Raw genomic sequence first — 20,664 nt, 5'->3', positions numbered from 1 at the left:
CAAAAAACTAGGAAGCGCTCTCTGTCTATACATGTTGCGTGCACGCACACACAATCATGTTGACGCCCCCTTTCACCACTCCAATGTGAATATAATTTGGCTGAATAACTAGACTTATTTTGAGGTTTGGTTTAGTTTTATGCACAAAACATGAGTACGTTTTTACAAACAAAAGCACAGCTTTAAAACCAGCTGGGGCCCTCTTCAGAGATGGAGAGACTCCAAAATAGCATGTGCAAGTAAAGTGTGGGTGTCCTGGGCTTGTGATGCAAGCTCTTGTGGGACCGCTCCCCGGCTGCCGTGCCAGCTGTGCGTGGTTAGGATGGGAGGTGGTGGAACAGCGTTCTCTTAAAGGTTCAGCTGATGATCTATTCCCTCCTCTTTTCTTTCTACTTGCTCTCCCCTCCTCTCTGCTGTCAAGAAGAATTCCTTGCAAAGGGGGCACATGAATAGCGACGCATAAAGCTTCACCAACAGTTGGTGGGGCCAGGAAATTATTATGAGCACCAAAAAAAAAAGTGAATAGAAAGAAGCATACACTCTTGCTGCTTCCTCCTCCCAGCACCCAGCCTGGGAGTCACAGCTGAACCCAGGCTGTTCTAGGTGCAGTTAATGACCACAGCAAAGGGCAAGCCAGCTCCAGTGGCTTCACCACTGCTTGGGAGAGCGTGTTAGGAAGGACAGGAGACAGTCAGAGAGAGGAAGAGTGAAAGGGGTCCTTATGCTGCTGGGATCAGGCTGATCTACGCTGATACTAGTTTCATGTACTGTCAGGCCAAAACAATTCTCCTATTTCAGCATAGGCTGTAGTATTATGTTTTTTTCTCTTTCCTGCAGATAGCTTGTAGCCCTTTCCTAGTTGTTTTTCCCCATCCCATTTTCAGGGACAAGTAGCGGTATTCTGCACAGCTGAATGAGAACACTGCTAATGACCTGCAGGAGCCAGAAGCTTCTTGCAGAGCTCCCCTGCAAGGCTTGCTGCTTAAATAAAGGATCTCAGGAAAGAAGACTGCTCTGACTTCAGGGCCTGCTTGGAGCCCTGGACAGTGCTGGATGCAGAGCACAGAGTTCAAGAGATGATCTGGAAGACAGATATGTGACTGTGGCTTAGTGGGATGAGCTTATGTCAAGTAAGTTTCTTAGAACTGTGGTTACATTGAAAATTATATTTACTGAATCATGTTATTTTAAAAGCACCTGCCCCCTCAGTCCTAAACATATTTTATATGCCTGTCTTCATGAATAACTCTGCTGTTACAGTACAGAGGAAGGTCTGTTTTCAGGATGTCTTTTATTGTTGCCTTATTGATCGTCCTCCTCTGCTGCACTGTAGCTCTGCCTTCTGGGATGCACTCAAATAAAGGAACTGAAATAGCTCTAGAGAAGAAATGTCACATAAGCCATAGGAAGAAAAAAGGTTGATACTGTAAAGCAGATACCTAGTTCTCTGGGTTTAGAGTTGAATTAACTATATTTTAAACACTCTTATATCTGAAAATGTAAGATTCTGAAGTCAGGAACCTGAGTTATACTTAAGTAATCAACTTAAGTAAATAATATTCAGGAGTTTAATCTTCAGAAGTTCTAAGGATTTTATTATCTGGATTATTTTGTTAGCATTATAGTTAGTACATATGAGTACTCAGGACTTTTTTGGGGGAAAAGACCTGTTTTGATGCCTTTGATATCAATCACAATTGGGGGCGTGTGTGTATATATATATATATATATATTGCTTGTACCAAAATGACAGGGCTTTGATTGGTATTTTCAGTCAGTAGGAGTCTGCCTGGGGTCAGGCAATTATACTTCTGTGGATTCGATGGCCTGGCACACACATGTAAGATGATCTTTTTTCATTGTGGGGAAGGACTTTGTCTAGTCTAAATCTTGGTTTAGAAAATAGCAATTAACTATGATATGCCAAATGGACTACTTGTAACTTCTAGTAAATTCATCAGGTTCATATTTCAAGTAGGATAAGTACAGGAGTACTGCAGTCCTTGTGATTACGATGTGCTGTGCACCTGGAGAAATACTGTGTGATTTCATTTGCATAGTCAGATAAAGTGCATAGTGGTTTTGAACGGATTAGTTTCTCTGAAACAATCACTGTTCTGTGTATGTATGTAAATATTACAAAGAAATCAATACCAGGTACTAATCTAGCTGCTAAACTGAAATTTCGAGACGCTGTTTATTGTTTTCACCAGTCAGATCTAAAACCCATAAGCCTTAAATCCTTAAGCTCCAAACTGGGAAGCCTGTGAACCTTGCTGAGCCATAGTGACTGGCCAATATTTCTGCAGGATCAGGCTCCTAATGAGGGCATTTAAATTTCAAAGCATTTTGTAGAGGCCGGGTTTCCTGGAGCACCCAAGGCTGCTGCGAGATGGCAACCGGTCATGTCCTTGTAGTCTGTAGGTGTTGCAGCCTCATACATTCATCACTATAGCTTCTTCATCCCTAAATTATGATTTTTTTCCTTAGAGCAAAACCCCCTCAGTCTGTCAGTAGTGACTGCAGAAGGAGGAGAGCACTGTGAATTTTGAAGGTTTTGTTTGCACCATTTGGGGCCTGACTGCTTTCCATTGCTGCTTGTTGCCATTATTGTTAGAAAACAGCCCACATCTCAACTCGGGGCTCCAAAGCATGAGACTGTAATGAAAGTAGCCCCAAAACGTTATTTGAATTTGCTTTGCTAGGGGAGAGAGAGAGAAGCAATGCTGACAGATCCAGCAGCACTAACTTTGGAATAGTCTCCACTGGTGGAGAGGGAGCATTTTCCATGCCCGTATTTGCCAAAACTATTTGCTTGACTTTGAAACCTTCCCACATGCCTTGACACAGATGGGTAAAAGGATTGTTTTTCCTTTTTGAGTCACAGTGTTTGTGGACTGCTGTTCCTGCCAAAGAATTCCTCTGAAACTTCTAGAAAGCCCGTGTCGCCCTCCGTAACAGATCTTTTCTGGCTGTGCTGCTTGCAGGAGCACATGTGGAGTTATAAGGTGTTTTCTCGCACATTAGTGGGCAGTGATTTCTAAGAACTGCAGCATTAAACTGGCGTACCTTGCAGCATGCTCCTGTAAGCTGTGTCCGCGATAGCGTAGATGTGGGGTGGCATCTCGTGCCTCTTCTTTCCCTTGTACATGTCAATAATCTTCTCTGAATAAATGGGCAGCTGTTTGTATGGATTTATCACAACGCAGAAGAGACCTGAATAAGTCTGCAAGGAAATTCAAATAAAAACCGGAATTAATATCATGTGCCATATTTAGTCTGGGAAACACAGCCATCAGCTGCATTGAACTAACAGGATTTTAGCAAATAACACTCTTTTGTATTCTGCCTAGCATAACAAATGAAGCAGCAATTTCTGAATGTACCTGTATGGTGGTTTCCAGGTACACAAATAATTATTTCTAATAAGCAAACTGCTAGAAAGTATGTGAATTTAGCAATCTGTAGAAACACCATGATCTGATGTTAGGGCTTTTTGACTTCAGTTATTTTCAGTACATGGTGAATCAGCCTTATCTGTGATGATGTAACAACTGTAATAATTCATAATATTTCCTTATATGTGTATCTTCATACCAGAGTATGTCCTCTGCTCAGGTAGGTGTCAAATTTTGTAAACTGAAATCCTAGGTAAGAAGCTTGGATTGATGTTAGAAGAAGGGTTTTTAAAAAAAGATTATATGAACACCATCTAACAATAATGATTGATGAGAGTCCTTGAAAAAAATTACTCAAGTTCCAAACAGATGTCTTAACAGACTAGTCATGCCTTCACTACATGACTATTTCTGTAAGAAATTTAAGGAAAAATGTGGTTTCTGTTTACAGTTTAATAAAGGCATTAATATAAAAATATATACATAAGCAAACAAGAACATTGGCTACCAGGTGATAGCTGTTCATGCAGGTTTTGGTTTTGTTGTTTTTTTTAATTTTCCTTTATTTCAGAATGCTCCAGCTATTGAACTGGAGCAGAAATAATAGCATATGATAATAGATGGTGAGCCATATTTCACAGTTACTAAAAGTAAGGAATTTGCAAGGATTTTTCATTTTAAAAAAAAAATTAAAACCCAAAAATAAAAAATTACAAAGTTATGAGATTATAATTGCAGGAGTATTGTGATATTTAAGCTGGCCTATGGCTGTTAGTTTTAAAACCATGCCAGTTTAAAAAAAAAAAAGAAATAATTACACTCTTTCTGACTTAGGCATAAGTGGGTTTGTTGTTTTTTTTTTTTTTTTTATTGCTGTGCTGTGTGAACAAGTGCTTTGTGGTGTGCAGCTGCTGCCGTGCCTTAATCTCAAGGCTGTGTCCAAGGATGGCCCAAGATGCCTCAGTTCCCCCACAGGAAGCACTGCAGTGCAGGACTGTAAAATGGCATCTGGGAGGCTTGGCTCTGGGCACAGGGATTTCCCTTTCCTGACCATAATAGGAAATGGCACAACACAGTCTCGGCACAGCCTGAGCGCTTTATATGGTATTCAGCAAACACGGCGAGAGCATCCACCAGCCTCCAGCAGCGAGGAGCAGGTTGGGTGCTCCACGCTGGGCAGGAGAACGTCTGGGTGCTCTGGGTGGTGATGAGGACATCTCCTACTGTTTCAGGTTGTCACTGCGTCACTGTAGTCTGAAGTCAGATAACAAGAAAATCAAGCTCAAGATCTTCGCCAGTTCTCAATATCCCCAAGCTAAAATCCTTGATGTGAAAGGTAGATAATTACTGTGCCAGATTTTCATTGACACTAGAGTTCAGAATGAAACTCTGTGCTAATTGTGTCAAAATGAACTTTAGTGCTGCCGGGACAATACACTTGAAAAGTGATAGCTTTTTATCCTAGAATGACCATGAAGGCCCTTAAGGAAAGGATAGCAAGGCCTTTTTATTTCAGTAGAAATAGATTTACTGTATGCACTCAACTAATCATTCCCAACCAAGTAAAATAATAGGAGAGTAAATTTCTAATTCAGGAAATTATTTAGGCCTCTCTTCCCTGAGATTTCTAGGCATTTGTCTGACTTGCCACATGCAGGGCTGTTTGCACGCCCAGGCATACAGTAACATACCTTTGAAGAGCTAACTTTGAGGCACAAGAAGCAGGTTATTAAGGCAGGGCAAAAGCCTGAGCTGATGAAGTTCAGGAATCCCCATTTCTAACTGGACTGTGACTGATAAGATATCTCACCTCAGGAAAATTGACCGAGACCTCTTGGTTTCACCAACTGTAGTTCTAGGTATCTGCTTTGCAAGGATTTGGGGAAACCAGATTAATATATGTGATGTTTTGAAGGTAAGTGAGCCAGTTGGCGAAGCGTGTGGTTGAAAGTGGGAGGTTTGAAGTTTCTGTGCCTTAAATCATTCTCCTTGGGGCACAGTCTATCCAGAGAGGGGGACCCCCAGCCATATCTCTCCCTAGAGGGTCTGGAGGCAGAACATGATTTGAAGTATCTTAAGGATAGTGTCCATAGGAGTGCTGAGCTTGTGTATCCCTTGGACAGCCACCACTGATGGGTATTTAAGAGAGACTGGCACAAATACACACATCTACATTGTAAATGTCTAGGTTTGGGCAGAAGAATCCCACCTCTGGTTCCAATATGCATATATAGCTTTCTGTATTTAAGAAAGCATTTTGCACTGTTAGGTGAAGACTGAATTAGTAGCGCCTATGAATAAAGGCACAAGAAACTTGATTCTACTCTCAAATCCACTGAAGTTCCGTTGCTATTTTATTGATGTTTATATAATCATTTTTGGTCTAATTTGTGTGTGGACAAGGCAGGTTCTGTTTGTTCTGAGCAATGTGAAACATGAGTTAGTGGCAACACACCTCTTGCCCTTCTTTCTTAATTATCTGTGATGAAGGAAAAGGCCAGGGTGTTTTTCCAGTGTGCAGTTACTCTGTCAACTTCTGCACTGAATCTTTTTATTTAATAATATTTAATATAAATGAAAGGGAGAGATGATTTGATTTTTTTTTTTTTTTTTTTTCAGCTAGGTTGACTTTTTTCTCTAGCAGAATTGGAAATCCCCATTTGCGTCAGTGCTGCTCTAAGGGGGAAAATGTTAAGGTCACGTTTTGTTTGTATGTGTGGGACTCCAAGGAAGGCAATGTAGGCATTGCATGGCAAAGCCAGGAGATGGTTGTTTACAGTTAGTTTTGCAAGTCGATGAGACTCAAATTCTGTTTAGATGTCCCCTATTTTTTTTTAAAAGGTATGACAGTATCTAGTAGGGCAGCACTGTGTAAGGCTGGACAGTTTTAAGCAGGTTCTAGTTATTGAAAATACTAATAACTTGTTGCAATACAAGTCAAAATAATTTCTTTATAACTGTTAATTTACCACCATCTTAAAATCTAGTCACTTGAGAAAGAAAACTTAATTTCAGATACACTTCCATTTTTGTCTCCATGAAAAATTCTTTGATTTCTAATTGCATTATCCACTTTTGGAAATTAATTTCCTCTTCCTGTAGAAAGTGAAAATTCCACAAAAAATCCACAAAGTAAACATATTGGATATCCTGGAATATCTATGCAGAGTGTTGCTGAGAACAACAACAACAAAGAAATAAACCCCACACATTTTATTCCACTATTCTTCTACTAATGCTTTTTAGATCTTGCAACAATGCAGAACACTTTCAGAAAAATTCTATTTTAGTAATTAATGCTGTATTTTCTGATATAATAGCACATAGGTCCATATGTTCACCTGCAAACTTAAAATCCAATAAACTTAAATACTGAAAAGATGGGAAGTTTAGCTTCTTTCAGGAATCTTGATGATGTGTGTTTTAGTACTTTCCTGAAGGAAAGATCTTGAGCTTAACTCTTTGAAGTTATACATAACAATTAAATAGTTCCTTTGTTGTACTATATATAACTATCTTATTTTCTGCTTCATGTCCTACTTTCCAATTTAGCATTCCTCATATTAATAATGAGCTCTACTCTTGCTTCTAAAACCTTGTTACTTAAGCTCTGCACTTTCTTTCACTCATCAGTTGTCTGTCATGCAAGTAAAATTTTCACAGATTGAAACTATAGATTACTTTTCTGCAGCACAGCATAGGGATCCTCCATGTAAAATCAAAGATAATAGCTAAGTTCCATGGAAACTTTCTGGGCTTTCTTACTGTGCAGTTTGCTAACTGTTGATGCAGATAGATTACAGGGTTATTAATGTCAAAATACACTTGTGTTTAATATATTTGTGTAGACTGGAAGACAGAATAATCTTGGCCCTAATTCACATGAACACAGAGAAGATTATAATTTGTCCAGGCTTGTCTGATCTGTAAGTTGACCAACAAGGGGGGAAAAAGTTTTAGTGGATGCATGACTTCGGTTCAGTAACACACTGGTGCATATGAGGACTCTCACATGAATTCCGGTGGGTTTATTCATTTATTCGAACATAAGGTTTTACTCAAGCACCCACCAAACCAGAACTTGTCAGCTGCCTTTCAGTGGGAGTTTTGCCTGAGAAAAGACTGCATGATTTGGCTTTTCTGTATGTTCTTTTTGCAAGTTACCGGAAACTTGTTCAGGTTTACATTGAGGTCATTCAAAAGTCCCTATTGATTTTTTTCTTTTTTTTTTTTTTTTCTCCAAACAGCAGGACTGAGGTGTTGTTCAGCTATCAGAGAGTACTTTCCAAGCCAACAATATCTTTTCAGAATTAGCAAGTTTTGGGGAAGAAATCTTCATGTGTTTTAATTTAGTTAAATAAAGAAGAAATTATTAAAGAAGCAGGAGAGTCATGGGGAATAAAGTGAACTAAATACATTTTTGGTTTAGGATGCCATTAATGAGGGGTTAGTACTTGCATGGCAGTGTGACACACAAGGACTGTATCCCTGACAGTGGGTGGGATCCACCTTGTTTGTGATGGGGCACGGTAGCATGCAATAGGAAATGCTGTGTGTTTGATTCTACTTACATAAATTAAACCTGAGAAGTATCTCTCCCTTAGATTGTGCAGCACTGAAGCTTCATTGAGGCAAGTCAGCTCTGCCATGTCCTCCACTTTGGAGAACTTTGGAGGGTTCATCTTCTGGATGTCATCCTTGCTCAGTGTCACTTTCTTTCCATTTTCTGCCAGTTCAACTGTCACCTCATCCCCTTTCTCTTCCTTGATACTTGCTGCTTCAAATCCATGTTTCTCTGATGGAACCCAAACCAGTCTCTTTGCTGACCAGTCAGCCTGGGCAAGTGGGTTGTTAATGAAGTTTTTGTCCACAAAGAGGAATTTCTCATCATCGCTGAGAGCTTTTTGAGCCATTTTGACTCAGTAGACACCTGTTGAGGAAACAAAATATTCTGCTTTAAAGGGAGGCAAATGTGGAGACATTACAGGCAAAACACATTTGTCAAATCTGCCATGCAGTAGATGCAAAGCACTGCAAGTCCTGTGTCATATCTCACATTTCCATGCAGATACTTTTGGGTACCAGCTTAGATACCTTAGAGTATCTGTGTTCGGATTCCCATTCCTTTGTTACTGTGTCTGAAATCACCTAAATCAAAAGTTTCATGGCACTAAAACCAATGAGAACACCTGGGCTTATTACTTTATTTTGTTTATGTTGTACTGAAGATCAGAGAGAAAAGTAAGGCGTAACTAATGTCTGTGCAATGAGACTGTCAGGACTGCACCAAGGCTACCAGCTGAACAGCTTCCTTCAGCCTCATCTCTTGCCCATCACAAAGTTAATTGAATTCAGATACATACAAAATTTCTCATCACCCAAATACTGTTGGGTGCATACTGAAATACCAGTGCAATAATGAAATGATTAGTAGAAGAACAGTTCCCAGGCTGTGTTCCAGAAAGGACAGAAATTAACTTTTCTTGCAAAGGACTATTTTCAATCACTCTAATACCACTTCATTTGGAGAAGAGTAAGATTAAGAAAAGGTCAAAAGAAAAAACAGGGGAAAAAATTGTTATCAGTACTGCTGGTGAAGGAGAAGTAATTTAGAGTTATCCCCCTTTCCGTGATTCAGACAGTGGGAGCTGATCATTTATGAAGGGTGAATGTCTACCACATGAGAGAGAAGAAATAAAAAAAGCCTGGAAATTGCATCAGCTATTGGATACTCTGAACCATGACGCTCAAATTGGAAGGATGATGCATCTGTGTCGTGCAGTTGCACATGGATAAAACAGCATCGTGAAGTCGCACTTGGATTAAGCCGGATGTATCTGCTCTGTAGGTGAGAGCAACGGGAGGGTTTTGGCTGGTTTGCACCGTGTTTGAGAGGGAGGAGGCAGCTTCTTTCCTGCTCTGGCCACTGGAAGTTAGGATGTAGCTGCAAGATCTGTGCTGATAATGCTGGAGCTTTCGTAAGTGTTCTGCTCTGTCCTATGGGGGACACAGCTTTAAATGAGGAAAGGAGTAAACAGAGGACTTCTTGTGGTTTGCTACAGGGCAGAGAAAAAGTGGTGCTAATCAGGAAACCTGCCATGCAGTGGAGCAGAGAAGGGAGCTGGGCAGGAGCTACAGTGGGGAGCAGGGAAGAGTGTGTGCCCAAGAAAAACATCTCTAGGAGACAGGGGCTGTTTCATTTCCTTATTGAGAATGAATTTAATATTTACAGCATTCAAACAAACATGAATCTTGAGGGAGCTTGGAGAACTGACTGCTAAAGATGTCAGCAATCAACCCATAAACAGAATGATATTTGTAAAGACCAAGCTCTGTGGTATGTAGCCAAATGGACACCCTGTGCTCTGGGAGCATCAGAGATTGGTTTCCAAATATTTGTCCCTGAAGCCTTCCCACAGATTAATGTTTTTTTGCAAGGCCGGACTGTGTGAGGGGTCTGAGAGAGAAGCATGGATCATGCAGAAGGTGACATAAAGCTTAAAAACAAAACTAGGATTTTAGAGGTGCCTAAGAGGGTTGGATGATATCCCACTGAAGTTCAGTGGAAATTAAATGCCCCAGCTCCTTAAACTCCCTCAACAATTCTCTCATCTAAAGAAAAGAACAGCTTTCCTCTAAATATGCTCGTTCTAGAGCCACCAGCCTTGCCTGGAAATCCCCAACAGGAAAATTCACTCAGGTCATCCATGCACATGCAATGTGCGGGGTGGTGTGGGTGAATGGGAGGGAGACCCTAACAGCTTGGATCTGTGCATTGCCACTGGCCTGCGCACGGTGTTCCCCACCGTCAAGTCTCTGTGAGGGAGCTCTGTAGGATGTGGCCCTTCGCTCGCTCCCAGGGGATTCTTGGAAGAGAGCTGCAAGAGGAAACTATTTGACCTCTGTGTGGATTAAGGCAGAAAATGTTCCCTCGTTGCCAAGAGGGCTGGTAGAGCCGCACAGTTCCAATAATGGAGATGGTATTCTCTCCAGCTGAGCTTTCCAGCTGGCGGCCGCAGGGTGAAGCCGGCCAGACAGGGGAACGAAGGGAGCGCTGCCCCATCACCAGGGCTGCAGCTCCAGGAGCACAGGGCTCGGGGAGCAGCAGGAGCCTGCTACGGGCTCTCTCCTCCCGCTGCGGTAGCAATGGGCAAGGCCCGTTCTCTGCCCCACTGCCCCAGCAGCATGGGAGGAACTGCTGCGGCGACGGAGTAGGAGGCTTTCAGTCCATCCTAGGCCCAGAAGAGAGAGCTATATGGTCAACCTGAAGCATCAGAAAGGTTGGATTGTGCTGCCCGTGGCTCAGTACCAAGTGACAGCACATTCAAATCAATAGGAATTTGGTATTGCTGTCAAACACCAAAAATTAGACTGAACTGCAGAGCTGAGTTTCACAGAGTCAAATCCTGCTACTTTGAGGCTGTCCACAAACAGTGATGGTGGAAATCGAACTGCCGAATCATCCTGACCATCTACCTCAAAAACCCAACCAAAGATAAAACTGTTGGCCTGCTACAAAGCATGTCACCAGTGGGATGACCCAAAAGTTCTTTGCTGTTTTGTTGCCCAAGGACCAAGGGAAAGTTCCTTTCCTTGTTACATGCTAAGTCAAAAAGATCTTCCACAGATTACAGCGTGAAACAGAAAGCTGGTCTGTCTGTATTCTACTATGTTCTCCTACTTCTTCCTGCACATAAAACTTTCAGCACCTTGTTATTTAAATTCAGTCTTTTTGAAAGCGAGTTGAGGTTGGAAGGTATAAGAGATGGCATGAACTGCAGAGCTTGGAAATACAGGTTTTTATCCCCTAGATGTAAGCACTATATTTGACTAGTTTAAACATGGTAAGAATAGACCCCCTACAAGAAATAGGGAATAGACGGTCTGAGCTGGATCTCGTAACTCCTCTGAAACACAATGAGGACAAAACATGGATTTGTGTAAAAATAACTTTTCATGACTGATCCTCTGGAATCTGAGGATAAAGTTTGAGTAGCAGCTGAGTACCACTGTAGTAAAAAAGGAAATGCAGTTATGAAGTGCGGATTACTGAATATAAATAGTTTAATAGATTAATGAATATTAATTAATGCATATTAATAATAAAGGAGGTTTCTGAATGGAAAGGGTAGAAGATGAGCTCCACAAACTCAACTAGATTTGTCCTAGTGAGGTGCTGTGCACTGAACTAATGAGCTACTGAAGCTTTCTGATTAATAATTGGCAGTAAACCTTCTGGTCCATCTCTGATCGAGACTGAACTGCACTGGGCCAGCATGTGATTGATACTGGGGAAATGGGCCAAGGGGAAAGATTCATTACTGCCTATTGAGAGCATTCCCTGAGAAGGCAAAATTTAGCCTTTAGCCAGTTCCTGGGTTTCATCTGTAGGGCTGGCTGAGAGAAACAGAGACCAATATCATATCTGTGCAAGAGGTGGGTAAGAGGTTTTCATCCATTCTTTTAGATAGATGATAGCCCAAATCATGTGCAAGAGTAAATACTTTTATACTCAGAGGTGAGCTATCCTGAGGAGGAAAAGGGAAGAAAAGCAATCACAAAAATACTACTGATATGAAGTTTCTTGCCTTAGAAATGTGCCAGATTACACTGACCTGGATCCGTTATATTTGTCTAAACCCCAAATGTGCACATACACACGGACATGCATACTTCCACAGCTTACTTTCTATTCCTCTTTCTGCTGTCCCACTGCAGATACATCCGGCTGATCTTCACTGTCTTTTCCCTTATCATGTCAGTGACAGAAGTGGAATGCTGTCTTTACAATCAGTTTATCCTGAGTATATTATTCCAAGGACAAAGTATAAATATCTCCAGGAAGTGCACTTTAATTAAAAGGTTATTGGCCAAGCAGAATTGCCTCCTGGGTCAGAGCTTAGAGGCACTGCTTTTCTCCTAATGAGAAGATAAAGAACACTTCTCCCTTCCTCTGCAGGATGTGCATGTCAGTATAAAAGCTTATCACAGCCATACAGGGAATAATTATTAGAACAGAGGAACATATCACCAAGTATGTGAATTATATTCAGAAACAAAGTCCTGCTCTCTTAAGCGGTTTCTGATGGAAGAGTGTAGCAGTAACCTACTGCTTGACTCAAACGGCATTTCTTGGACTACAGTAGTTCTTGACTCTGTTCTTTGCAGTTGCTTATCTTTTACTTTTCCAGTACTTAACTGAATTACCCAACTGAGGATTGCTTGAAAAAAAGAAAATCTAGGGGTGAATCCTAATCTTGTGATCTTCATTTGGGAACTGGTTCCCCAGCACAGTTAGCTTTGTCACGAGCGCTGCTACTGATCCCTCCTGGCCTTGTACCTCTCCCCACTGGTCACTGGGACCACCTCTCAAATGCTTACTCTCATCATGGACATTTTCATCTGAACATGGAGGTATCATCAGTACTAGTTCATGGTTGTTCAACCATGGAAGAGCGAAAGTCTGTATTTTAAGAAAGAACATTTTCAGTAATTTCACAGGGCTGTTTTGGGGGGCTTTTTGGTTTGGTTTTTTTTTTTTAATGCATTCTCCATGTACTTTAATCAAACTGTCTGTAGGTGCCTTGGTCTCCTATCAGGTCTTCTCGCCTCTGTTAATGCAAGTTGCTACATAACTCTGATTAAACACTTCATGCTCTTTTAACACTCCAGAGAAATTGGCCCAGGTTATTACCTGTGTTATAAATTGTAAAAATTAGAAAAGAAAGAAAAAAGACTTGAATTGCATCATGTGGGGATAGATTCCCTTTATCTGGAAAATACCAGCTACTTCAAATACCCCCAAATGTTATTCTATTAAGTAAATCAGATTCTGCATGTTCATTAGCATTCATAAATAATCCATATTTTATCTGGACTTTGCACAAGTTGGAAAGCTATCTCTAGCTCTTGGCTTCTTCTAAAATTAACATACGTAAAAGAAAAGCCAACAGATTTGCAACTAATAAGTCTCAGTGAATTATAAAGAGTTGGGATCCTCTGCATACATCTATGCATGCTACCATATATGGTGATGTTCTTCTCAATACTAGCTGTTCCACAAAAATGTAATGATAACAAATTCAAAACGAATACCTTTTAGGGACTAGCGTGTCAATTGCAAATGAGATAATAAAAGTCATTGTTTACATCTAAGCGAATACAGCCAGAGGAGTATCGTGTACTGAACTAAAGTGACTACTTAATCAAGTGCTTTGCTCTCTGGGGGTTCATCGTTTTAGCCTCTGTGTTAGTGGCTCGACGGAACTGGGAACTTCGGGAGTTCAGCAAGTCAGTCCGTCCAGAGTCTTGTTGCAAGCTGTCTGTCAGGGCAAAGCTTTGAGTGAAAGAGAAGGTGGGCTTGTTTTTAAACAAGTTTATTTTAGAAAAGGTTTTACTGAGACGTATGTATTAGATAATAATGGCAAACCTTCTGATTTCCCTTATCTTTAAAATATCTCATGTTGCTTCTTAATTATGCACACACATATGCCTCTCGTACATATCAACATTTATATAGGTGTGCATGCACACATAGACACACATATATATATGTGTGTGAAAGAAGCCAGTGAACTTCTGGGATGACACTGAAGCTGCTTTCTATACTGCCATCTACTGTCTTAATTTACTCACGGTATTTTTTAAAAGTTTGTTGCGTTATTTTCCCTTTAAAAAAAAGGCATGTCACATTTGAAATGACTTGAATTAGTGTAGTTCAGTGAATTATCAGATTAGTTTTGCTTAAACTTTATTCCCAGCACATTAAAAACATACATATGTGATGCTAAGGCATTTTTGTAAAAATGTTTCCATTTCTTCTTCTAATTTTTAAGCTTTTTTTCCTGTTTAAAGAACAAGTAACTGACAAACTAATTGTTTTATTTGGTTATACTTTCTTTAAACAGCATGGGAAGTGCACTAAGTTCCTTTATTAGGACTGAAAAAGTAGAAATACTTAAAGAAGATCAGCAGCTCAGGCTACCAGGTTTCTTCATTACTGAATGCACATGTGATGGTTAATTGCAGCGGGTACCTGCCACCATCCGGCAGTGCGCAGCACCTTGCGGGCTGTGTTGCCGCTGGCTTGGAGTGCAACTTGTGCTCTGCAGCCAGCGTCTTTAAGGCTCAATTCTGCAATAGCAGTGTTAGAAGTGACTAAGGAACAGGCTAGAACATCTGTGCACGCTTTCAAATGTGCATGGTCTCTCATGCATTTTAAACAGAACCCAAGCAGTAATACATGAATCAGGATAAACCATTTGAGCGTGTCTGGTAGGTCTGTTCTCATTTCTAATTTGTACACTATCTGCAGGTTAATTCACTGAACATGTTTGCAAAGTAGCGTAATAGTTAGCTTGCCAAACTGCTCCATCCCAAAGCGTGTTGAGCCCCCAGCCCCATCCCCAGCAGGGATCTCCGGCCCCTGCGGTACTTACAGGCGTCCGATTAGGGGAGCAGAGAGTGAATTGGAGAGTCGGGAACCTGTACAGCCACCAGCCGGGACAGTCCAAGTCCTCGCTGCATTTGCAGCCTCCCTATATAGAGGAGGAGAATCTTGTCAACGGGGAGGGGCCCTGGAAACCACGTCCTGCTGGAAAATCCTCTTGGTACCTGGGTTAAAAAAGACAGCCTGAGCCAAGGACCTTGTTCCCAGCAGGGCCTAACCCTGGGCTGCTGCCCCTGCCCCAAGCCGCTCTTTAGGGAAGTGGGCTGGTTCTGGCTTTTGGAAAGGCATGAAAGGGGTGCCCCTAACTCAAAATGGGTGCCCTTAACTCACAAGCTCACAGGTTTTGCTTTTTCCTAGGGTGAAACTGTTTGGCCAGGGAAATGGACCTCTAACTCCTTCCTGCCTTGGCAGCATCCTTGCCCCTCGTGGCCCCCTGCCTAGAAGGACAAAGGGCAGGTCACGGTCCTGCGTGGCACAGGAGGTCTCCCACCCACTGTCAGTGTGTTTTCTTGGAGCTAAGATAAGTCCCTGAGTTCAGGGGTTGCTTGGGAGAGGAGGGTTATTCCTATCACAGCAGGGATGCGTGGGCGGAGGTTGCTCTGGGTCTCCATGTGTTTATGTGACATTTGGAGCCTGGGGCTGGTTTAAGCCTCCTTTGCCCTGGGGAACAAGAGGGTTGTTTCCCACCTCCCTAGCAAATTTGCCAATGTTTCTCTTGCGATCTGGTGCGCAGCTCAGTTCCTGAGAAAGGACTGTAAATACTTTTTCATATATAAGAAATACCTCCCTCTGTCCATAAAAGGAAGAAGAGAAGTGATAAATAGCTGAGGGGGAACAGTCCCTGGGATGCAGTGGAAAGAACAGGCGGCAGGCACCGTGCGCTGGCGGGGAGAGGAGGACAGGGCACTGGGAGCCAGACCTGCAGTGGTTAGGGAGTGATCTGGTCCTCGTCAAACCTCCCTCACACCCCCCAAACCTTCAGTCCCCAGCTGTCCCCCCTCCTTCCCCTGCTAGTATCCAACAGCCTTGAGCAGTAAGACCTGTGGATGGAGACATCCCAAAAAGGGAAAGCTAGGATCCTCTAGGAATTCCCATCAACATGCCAAATACAAAATACCGAAACAACCCCCTCTCAGCAACAGACTAAATATGGTGTATACCCAAAGGATCAGAGCACAGTCCTGGGTGAAATAATTTCTCTTGACATCAACAGCCCTGTCTTCTCTAGAAAATAAACTCTCCTGGGGAAGATGGATGAGGCTCATATTGGTCTCAGCATCCTAAAAAAATACCTATGAGGGGAGGCTGGGCTGAAAACCTCTGCTGTCACTTGGTCAAAGTACCAGCACTTGCAGGTGTGACGGACCTGTGGCTCCTTCTTCTAGCTCTGGTCAGTAGGGAACAAATTTGGGCAAAGAGGAGAGAGGGGAAGAGCATCAAGGTTTCTTCCCTGCAACGTTTCAGAAATATCAGGTACAGACTCATGTTCAGGCCTTAGCTGGAGAAGACCAGATTTGCCAATGCAGTCGCGCAGTCCCAGCGGTTGCAGTCCTTCCAGATGGAGGATCAGTGTCCGCTGAGGTGTGGGGCTGCCGCGCGGCCATGCAAAGCCCTTCCAGGACCTGAAAGGCAGCAGTGTCATATCAGACTCGTGCACCTGTGACTGTGTTGGAGCAAAGCCAGGGGAAATGATCACCAGGACGTAAATCCAAGAAACTTGCCCTTGTTAGCAGAACGTTCCTCACAGGGTAGTTCACCCTATTTTTTTTGCAGTTTCTCGGTTGCAAACTTAGCTTTTAAATAGGAATATAACAAATATAAAATAATGAAATGCAAGGGGATCCTCTGAAAAGTATGATCATTTTAACATTCATCAAAGTTATCCTAAGAAGTTCCTTTTAAACCCATGCAGTTGTTTCACAAAACCAGACACATTTTAATAGTAGCTTAAAAAGGAGTGGAAATTATTCCAGCTGGTCTGCAAGCGGCTGCATGTGCACATGCAGGCTTGCTGCCCGAGTAGTGTGTTTAACAGAGGCAGTGGTGGAGGGTGATATATGATGTGACATTAAACGGAGCTGGAAAGTTTAAAAAAATATTACTGCTGGGACTGAAACAGTTGCATTCTCGAGCCATGTGGGGTAGGAACTGATAAGTGTAAGCGTGGCTTCCAACCTTCACTTAAAAGTTAACGTAAGAATGTACTAATATAATAGCCTGGTTGGAGTTTCTTAAATGTTGTGGTATTTTTGTAAACCAAAGTTGCCTCAAAATGAAAGCTGTGGATTCCCAGTGGACAATGCCTTTGTGACAACAAAAAAAAGCTTTATTTAAAAACCCCTGATTTGTTTATTTGTTTTAATTACTTTTCTAGAAAAAATAAAGTATTGAGCAGCCTGCCCTCAAATATCTCCTTGCTGAATTTGCACTGTAAATATTGTACTTGGGGAAAAAAAGAGGACTCAAGAAGGAAGAAAAGAACTTTCAGCTGCCTTACCACAGTGTAAACTGAATACAACGGAGGGAAAAAAGAAAAGCACGGATGGTGATGTTAGTTTGTTAAATAATGTGTGTCAGGTAAGCAATTTTTTTTGTTTAAAAATGTTTTTACCTAAGTTTACCAACCACGTTTCTCTAAGCTGACATATGTACTTGGAACTGACAAGCGTACCGGTGGGTTACCACCTGTGTTAAGCTGTGCTCTTGCAACAGGAGGGATGGTCTGCGTCCAAACTAGAACAATTAATCATGAGACTAGTCTGAGGAGGTAAAATAGTCAGCAACTGCTTAATGTTCAGCTTTGTGCTTAATGCTGGCTGCAGGTCAAGTGAAGTGTGTGAAGCACACAGGTCAGTTCAGAAACAGTTGGACACCAGCTGCTACAGAAAGGGTACCTTTGCAAGTGTGAACAAGTATTTTGGGGGTTTCTTTTCCGAAACATGATCACCCAATGATAATCACTCCTCCGGAAAACTGATCAACTGACACCAAGATTCAGCTTGATACAAAGGGCGCTCAGGAAGGAAAGCGTAACTGACTCCTTGGAGTGTGTTGATAAAGCTTAGAAAAAAAAATTTCCCCTGAGCATGACAGAAACTAACACCTCTGAAACAGCACTGATGCTGTGGAGTCTATGAACATAGTTTCCTCTGGTTCCAGGGGAGAGCAAAAATTTGGTTTTAAAGAATTTTGGTTTTGTTTTTTTTTTTTAAACTTGTGGGTTAAGTTCTTCCGAAGTGCTTTCCAGATCTGATATCCACACCAAACTTCACTGGCTCCTTGTCACCTTCACTTGTGGTATCATGCTTAGACAATGAACAGCCTCTTTTAACATAATTCCCTCTGTAACAGTCTCAGTTACAGTGTTCTGTCTCCAATAAAATTCAGAAATGCATTTTGCTCATTAAAGCCCCCAAACTTCTACATGCTTATATCTTTTTTTTTTTTTTTTTCATTTTCTGATGTCAGTAGAAAGAATAAGGGCAGTTAATGCAAGACATCACAGTCTGTAATTAAGCTAGACGGAGCTTCTTAAATTATTTGAGAAAATAATTTTTGTGCATGCTCACCTAGGTGGCAATTTTGTCTGAAACCTGAAACTGTGACTCTAGGATTGTGAGTTATTTTCATCTAAATACTGACCTCACTTAGCTTAAACTTTTAAGGAATGATTTTTTGGAAAGCGCAGCCATATTGTATAGGCTTTGCAATTCCTCTTCATCCATTAACAAGTAAGGCAGTCTGACATTCACAGGACTCGCTACATGTCTGCATCTTGAAAGATGCTCTCATATTTCATGTCCTGTCAGGATAAATGCTAGACCATTAATAATGTGATTAGACCCGTATATTTTCACAGACATATTTCAAAGCTTTGTTGTACAAATAAATATCACTGGAAATACGCTTTAATTTGATTTTAATTTGCTTGTAAAATGACTATACTTTGAAACAAGGGATTGTTCCAAAACACCAAATCTGGACTGTGAGGGTATTAGAGAATTAGGTGAAATGTATGTTGCACTGAGCAATCGGGCCAGCTTCCACCCGCCATCCCAGCGCAGGATCCTGACAATCGGCTGAAGCTGCAGTCCCCAAAGAAGAGAGTCCTGAGATTCCCTGTGTCTTAAATGGATTTCTCCTCTGATTTCAGAATACACCTTTTCCTGAAAGCTCAGTGAAGGACACCCTTGTAACAGCCTCTTCTTTCATGGCTGTGGGGACCACGAGCCTGCTGAGCTGTGTGCTTGGGAAAGGGCAAGTACCCAACATCCCTGTGCCTTCTTCAATGAGAACAAAAATTGTATTTAATTTCTACCACTAAAAATCCATTTTCCAGGGAGCTCCACGGCACCTGGGCACTTTCGGTATGATCTATGGTGGGAACACAGAAAGCAGATGCAATGGCTTTTGTTACACTGAAAGATTTGCATAGCATAGAAGGTTAGAGCTTCTGTGTTTCCTGGAGCCTTTTTCCTTGCCCTTGAAAAGACAATTTGGATTCCAAATATCCGTAACAATTTGACCCGCTGGTTTATGGACAAACAGGGGCCTAGAATTTAACCTCTGGAAAACCAAAGTTAACAATTCAGGGATTTCTGTGGCCAGAGCAATTGTATCTGCTTTGTTCAAGTTTGTGTTTTGCAACTTTCCATAGAGGCACTGTCAGCTCTTTCCAAAATGAAGGTAATTTGCAAATAACACCTTAGAAGACCACTTTTCTACTATATTTTTAGACAGAGAAATTAAGAGAGAGATTAGTGATTGTGAATATTTGCATTAATGTAGCAGGAAAGACCCTAGTAACGAGGCAGAATCCCAGGGTGGTAGTTTTTTACATGGATGGCTTTTCAGCCGAGTAGTTGAACCTGACAGTGGTGTTAGCAGAGAGCAAACGGTGAAGGCATACAGAGATAAATTTGCTTGCTTGACCCAATGGTCAATTATAATTGATGCAAAGCTACAAAAGACTTAAAGATGGATTTGATTGAGGTATATTTGCAAACACATGTCCTCCCCTCCTGGAAACAGTCCTGAGATGATACTTATAAATCAGCAAATGGGGAGGTGGCAGCATTGCCAGTCACACGAAGGGGATGAACTCATTGCTGAGGCTTCAAATGGATAAATGCAACTTCTTTCAACCTGTAACTGTTCTCTGCAATTTCACATTAGAGGCTAGGCTGTTTATTAAAATAAAAAAATACCTGTAATGCTAACTGGGTCAAATCATGATAAAGGCAAAACTTTGCAGCCTGTACAACTTGGGGTCCTTTCACTTAAATTCACAAACTGCATGTTCTCTTCCTCTCTTTTTTTCCCCCACTTACTGTACCATTTATCTAACAATTAAGATTTTTAAGAATGCAACCCTAAAAATTTATTTACACAAAACTCTTCTCGGTACCACTGGAAACATTAACATCTATACGTTTTGTTAAAATGAGTAGAGAAAAATAGCTAACCTGTTATTTTTGATGTACCCCGTAAGTTTGGCTTTTAAAATAAATTGCCATTTCAAAACATGTAAATACCTCAGCTAAAAAAAGTTCTGGGAATCAGTCATCTGCTATCATTTTTAGCTTTGCCTGACTTTGAGTTTCATGTTGTTTGGGGGGGAAAAAAACAGGAGTTCCTCCCCTCCCCTCACAGTGTTGCACTGTACAATTTATAGCAACTCCAGATGGAAAAGACTTACCCTCATTTGTTTGCTGGCATGAAGATAAATATAGTCCTCATTTCTGGAGAATTAAAAACAACTATTCCTCTAAAGCACTTTAATTTTCTATTCAAATTTATTTTCCCATGCTTATCTGA

General features: G+C 41.4%; 1 protein-coding gene and 1 long non-coding RNA gene across 4 annotated transcripts in view; one reads left to right on the top strand and one right to left on the bottom strand.

The window, feature by feature from the left end:
- Positions 1–8,322, bottom strand: part of MYH11 (myosin heavy chain 11) — a 56,152-nt gene extending 47,830 nt beyond the window's left edge. For all 3 annotated transcript variants that reach the window (XM_050906225.1, XM_050906227.1, XM_050906226.1), the window contains exons 1-2: positions 7,970–8,322; positions 3,070–3,226 (exon numbers count right to left, since the gene is read on the bottom strand). In XM_050906225.1, coding sequence (XP_050762182.1) covers positions 3,070–3,226; positions 7,970–8,311 — 499 coding nt within the window. In that variant the 5' untranslated portion in view covers positions 8,312–8,322. The remainder of the gene's footprint in view (positions 1–3,069; positions 3,227–7,969) is intronic.
- On the top strand, positions 1,019–20,541 carry LOC127022595 (uncharacterized). The gene is made up of 3 exons (XR_007767357.1): positions 1,019–1,130; positions 17,222–17,424; positions 19,001–20,541. It is a non-coding gene; the product is annotated as an uncharacterized LOC127022595 (long non-coding RNA).
- The last annotated feature ends 123 nt before the right edge of the window (positions 20,542–20,664 follow it).

Source organism: Gymnogyps californianus, chromosome 15 (genome assembly GCF_018139145.2).
Source record: "Gymnogyps californianus isolate 813 chromosome 15, ASM1813914v2, whole genome shotgun sequence".
In the NCBI taxonomy this organism is placed as follows: domain Eukaryota; kingdom Metazoa; phylum Chordata; class Aves; order Accipitriformes; family Cathartidae; genus Gymnogyps; species Gymnogyps californianus.
The sequence above is the reverse complement of the archived record's forward strand: the minus strand, read 5'-3'. Positions and strand labels throughout refer to the sequence as shown.